The sequence below is a fragment of the Rhagoletis pomonella genome, unplaced genomic scaffold (assembly GCF_013731165.1).
Source record: "Rhagoletis pomonella isolate Grant_MI unplaced genomic scaffold, Rhpom_1.0 Rhpom_scaffold_00008, whole genome shotgun sequence".
Lineage (NCBI taxonomy): Eukaryota > Metazoa > Arthropoda > Insecta > Diptera > Tephritidae > Rhagoletis > Rhagoletis pomonella.
In genome coordinates, this window is record NW_023458562.1 from 11,157,730 (window position 1) to 11,163,212 (window position 5,483).

A 5,483-nucleotide genomic window follows, 5' to 3' on the forward strand; every position below is an offset into this window, starting at 1 on the left:
CGAGCGATGTATTTGTGTTGTAAAATATGAATTATATGCTTTCGTTTTCATTAAAAATGAGGTTTATATAATCGTCATAGAAATATTAAAAATTATTTTAAGTTGTGACTGGTGGGATATCCCCTTGTGACTGGTGTAAAGTAATTATGCATGAAATAAAAGTTTCCATAGACATAAATTACAACTTCTTTTGATTTTTTTAATATATTCCCACAGCTTAATGAAATTTAGACATTTAAAAAGAGGTTACTACTGCAATAGAGATAATTAGGGCATATTTAAATGTATGTCGTTTCCTCCTTTCAATGGAATGACCCAGCAGCTATTTCGGAGATCACCACAACCCCTCATCAGACTTCTTTTTTTTTAGAGCTATGTATGGTTAACGCTTCTGTTTTTGCACATCCATTACGCAGGTTCGATCCCTGCTGAAGTCTAGAAAAAAAAAAGAAGTCTGATGAGATGTGGTGATCTCCGAAATAGCTACTATAACTTCTACCGCTTAAACTTTGTTGCTTTTTCAATTTTTCCTAATAATCGTGGTACAAAGCTCAATAAAAACATTAAAAATAAATGTTACCTTGAATTTATTTTAAGATCATGAAAAATTCTAAATGGCCATAAGAATCAAGTATGTATATACCCATTTTATTTTATGTGTCAATTACGGATAGCAAGACAACCACGGTTCGGTTGCCTGCTGGCAACGCAACTGAGAAGAAAACTTGTATTATGAATGCCAACTATCGTCAGTTGCTGTAGAATTATCGATGACAGTTCGACAACCAGCAAGCGACTGTAACTAAGCTGCGCGAGTAAGACTAAATTATTAAAATGAAGTTTTAAAGAAAAGACAGCAATAAAGCTAAATCCATTACAATTAAATGCTTAAGAGGAAGAGAAGTGCATGAACGCGGACTAAATTAGGCGACATTTAAAGGAAAATTCCAATCCTCTAGAGCTACCGCGTGCACTGTAAACAAAAGTTAATGCTTTCAAGGTTTTTCTTTTATGATGGTTTTGTGTTCATTTTCAAAGCATATTGAGGACTTGCAAAAGAAGCTGTAGTATAATTGGTTAATAAACAAATGAACCACTTCGTTCAACTTCAATACCTCCGCTCATAAAAGCTTGCGCACCCGTTCGATTTTTCGTAGAATGAAGTGTCAGCGATGACTTTAATTAGGAAAACTTGGTGTGTCGGTAGTTTTAAAAGAGGCGCTTCAGTTGCTAAAGGAGAAAATTTGCAATCAGTGTTCGCTTTTGTTTCGCCAAAAGGACGTACTACACGGGAATTAAAATTTCAAGTTATTGTTTTGTTATTTTCTCCAAATTCTGTGAAAGCAAACTGCATTCCAAAATGTTAATATCGTTCAAATTATTAAAAAGTAAAATATTTAACACACTTCAATTTTCGCTTCTAAATATTGATATCGATAATCGACCCATTATCTCGATTATAATGATTAAAACCGGTCGATCATACAAGTTTTTTATGATCCATTAAAAAATTAAAATCTGAAATCAACGGTTATAATCGAAAAAATAAAAATTACTAATCATCAAAATATGATTATTCTTGATCAAAATATAAAATGATTAAATATAACAGAAATAGCAGGTCTTGCAAAAAAAAATCTCTCGATGAGAAAGTGAAAACCAGTCTCTCGAATTGAATATTTTGCCTCCTTCATATATATGTACATATTTGTATATGTATATATATATCTTCAGTAGTCAACGCTGAAATCCGAGTTAAAAATGGAACTGTACTTCATTTAACTTAAAACTAAAAAATGTTAATTTCACCTACGTGCCTGCATTCTTAGGTGGTGGTCTATATACGCCAACAACAACAGCGTGATCGCGTTCATAAGGCTCCAACGTAATCTGCTCCTGTGGTTTCAATTTATCTGCCTGCATTTTTTTGACTTCAGCTGCGAATACAGCCTCAGGTTGCGCAGTAGAATCAATACAAGATGCCTTTATAGATATAACAAAATGTCCGTCGTTCTTAAGAAAATGCTGAGCATTTAACGCTACTATGCGACCCTGGTCTGGTTGAGCGACATCTGCAAATATCGTATCCACCATGCCAACTAGCATGCGGTATTTGTGGGGATGGCGAGCATCTTCAATGATAGGAATAATGTTTGTACGTTTCTTAGCAACGTTAATTAGATCGCGACCGGAACGATGCGAGAACTCCACGGCATATACAAGACCTTCGGGGCCAACTACATCCGATACATGGGACACTGTTGTGCCTGAAGCACCTCCAAGGTAGAGAACTTTCGACCCTGGGGGCATGTGAATCTTATCCACGCCACCTAATATTGCTGCTGCTAGTTTCGACCGAAAAGGATTCCACACGCGGTACTCAATTTTTTCGCCATTACTCTGAAATATGAATGTCTATTATAACTAAAATAAGAAATAATGAAAATTAAGTGTTTTTTTTTCTTTCTTTTTACATCAGTTGGGCATCATTCTAAAGTTTTGCTGAATTAAATCTCGCACAAAGGTCTCAAACCAAGCGATTTTTATTTTTCGGCAAAGCTTCACGGCCACATATTGCCGTGTTCTGTACCCCTGCACAATCTCATCATAGTTACTAATTAAATGGTTGTAATAAAAAATACGAAACATACCTCAACAGATATACGTTTCTCGCCGTAAACGTCTGACCCCGGGACAAAGTTGCGCGTTACTAAAGCATCTTCCTTTCCTCGAGCAATAAAAACGCCCTCATGGCGATGTGGCTCAATAACAACAGTTTTGCCTAAGGATTATAAAACTAATATTAATAATTCAATGTAAAACCACACATGCTAACCTCCTTTGAATCCTCCAGCACCACCTCCGCCCCGACCACCACGGCCGCCTCCACCTCTTCCTCCGCGACCACCATCTCCACCTCGACTGCCACGACCGCCAAAACCACCTCGTCCACCGAAACTGCTGCGACCACGATCACCACCGCCTCGACCGCCACCGCCGCGATCTCCTCCACCCCGACCACGGCCTCCAAAGCCACCTCGTCCACGACCGCCCCCGCCGCCACCTCCTCGTGGTGAAAAACCTTTAACATTTCATATTAAATTACAACTCTATCCGATTCGCCCAACTCGATTTTAATGTTTACCTGGTTTTCCCATGACTTAAAAAAGTATACTTAAAATATTATTTTATTATTATTATAGCTCAAACTTTTTCTTCGAACAGCGGAAAAATGCCATGAGGCTAGAAAGCAAGGAAAGAAACCAAAACACGTGTTGGTTTTAGGGATGTAAAAAAACATCGATGTATCGAGCGACATCGATGGTCGTTGCCGATGTTAAGTCAAAACATCGATGTTTTGAAAAACATCGAAAATGTTTCTTTACTAATTTTTCACCAAATTAGAACTTTCATGGTATGCATAAATTTGAATAAATAAATGTGAATATATAAGAACATGTTTAATTGCTTTAATACTAATGAAATTGTAAAATTCGTATCGATTCGCCCATAAACTCGCCATCGGATGAAAACCCGGCGGTACGTCTTAATGTCAAAATGATGTGTTTGTTGTAAAATGAATTCGCCTTGTTTACAACAAACACATCATTTTGACATTCAGTAGTACCGCGGCAAAAATTTAATTCGCCATCAACACCGCCTTGTATAAATTCGCCTTGATCTCTTCGCTGCGAATTTTTCGAACATTCACTGTTCCTTTCAAGGCGAATTTATACAAGGTGGTGTTGATGGCGAATTAAACAAGGCGAATTCATTTTACAACAAACACATCATTTTGACATTAAGACGTACCTCGGCGAAAATCTAAATTCGCCATCAACACCACCTTGTATAAATTCGCCTTGGTTCCTTTCTTTTGACGCAAGGCGAATTTATACAAGGTGGTGTTGATGGCGAAATTAGATTTTCGCCGAGGTACGTCTTAATGGCCCGTAGTCATAGTCAAAATAAAGTCGACATTAAAGTTAGTTGCAGCTTTTTTGACAGATATCCCATTGAAAATTATGTCAAAAAGCTGCAACTAACTTTAAAGTCGACTTTATTTTGACTATGACTACGGGCCATGGTCAAAATGATGTGTTCGTTGTAAAATGAATTCGCCTTGATTACAACAAACACATCATTTTGACATTCAGTAGTACTGCGGCGAAAATTTAATTCGCCATCAACACCACCATGTATAAATTCGCCTTGTTTTGACGCGTTCGAAACGAAACTTGCGACGTTTTGAAGGCGTCAAAGAAGAGGAAGGAAAGTGTCATAGCAATAAATGAAAACAAATAGTGTGTAATGTATAAAAACTAATAGAAAACGCTTGTAACAATCCTATTTTAGAATTCGCAACGTGTTTGCAAAGATAGAATCGCGCTAATGTGCGCTAATTTCTCGGGTTTTGCACAAAGTTTAGAAATTATATTTTTATGTTTTTTATTGTTGAGTGAACCATATTTTTATACAAAATCGGCGGAAAAATATAAAATCGGCAGTTTTTTTACAGCAAACATATGGCAACGTTATGGCATCGTTTCGCACAAACGCACAGCAAAGCAACAAAACAAACGCTAATTTTTGCATTTCGCATCAGTGTTGCCGCGAATATTTTTAGTGGTAGCTAAATTCCTTTAAAAAAGGGCTAAAAAAGAGCTAAAAAAAGTCGTTGTGGCTAAAAATGGCAGCCACGGGCGTAGCCAGGTAGGGGCAGGAGGGTGCTCGAGCCCCCCTAACTTTCAAATTTTTCTTATATATATATATATATATATATATATATATAAAATAGTACCCTGAAATGCCAGCTTAATAGGGTCAAGCCGCACCCCCTCTAAATTTCATTCTGGCTACGCCGATGGTGGTAGCTAAGTTTTTTTACTTACATATACATATATAAGTATACACGCAAACATTTTCAGTAAGTAGTGTTATAGAAAAACAATAAACTCTGGCAAAAAGTTAATTTATGCAGCGTTTTTGCTGCATTTAAAATGCAACATTTAGCACTTTCGAACATATGTTTTCGAAGAGCGTTCATGCTATCGCATTTAGCAAATGTACATTTACGCGAGTTCGAAATCGTATGCTTTTGACAAACAGCCGTGTTCCAGTCGCTTATTCAGATCCATATCTATTACGATCAATTATCACGCAGAAGATAATGTGCAAAACCCCTACTGAAAAGGAAAAAATAAATTTTATACCAAAACTTCAATACAAAAATTTGAATTGTTTTAACCATGACAGACCATTTGTTTATGTATGTATTCATTTGTCGGTGCTGTCAATTAAAATTTCCTTACTTTATTAGGAAACAAAACAAACAGAAATGATCACAAATTGATCCAGATTTCTATCAGCATCACATCGATATTGAATTTTCTTAACTTTTCTTTATCCAAATAATGTAAAATAATAAATGAATTCTCGATCGGCGATCACTGAAACGCAGCTAGCCACTGTATACTCGAAAA

At 36.5% G+C, this 5,483-nt stretch overlaps 1 protein-coding gene across 2 annotated transcripts; it reads right to left on the reverse strand.

The window, feature by feature from the left end:
* Positions 1 to 1,088: 1,088 nt before the first annotated feature.
* Positions 1,089 to 3,301, reverse strand: LOC118744175 (rRNA 2'-O-methyltransferase fibrillarin). 2 transcript variants are annotated; one of them, XM_036476979.1, is made up of 4 exons: positions 3,146 to 3,301; positions 2,837 to 3,082; positions 2,652 to 2,782; positions 1,089 to 2,415 (listed from the first exon to the last, which is right to left on the reverse strand). In XM_036476979.1, exons 1-4 carry the CDS (start codon positions 3,156 to 3,158, stop codon positions 1,810 to 1,812), a joined length of 996 nt encoding a protein of 331 aa, XP_036332872.1. In that variant the 5' UTR covers positions 3,159 to 3,301; the 3' UTR covers positions 1,089 to 1,809. The 2 variants fall into 2 exon arrangements, with proteins under 2 accessions (XP_036332872.1, XP_036332873.1); XM_036476980.1 differs by having other exon boundaries at positions 1,089 to 2,400; positions 3,146 to 3,270.
* Between the last annotated feature and the right edge of the window lie 2,182 nt (positions 3,302 to 5,483).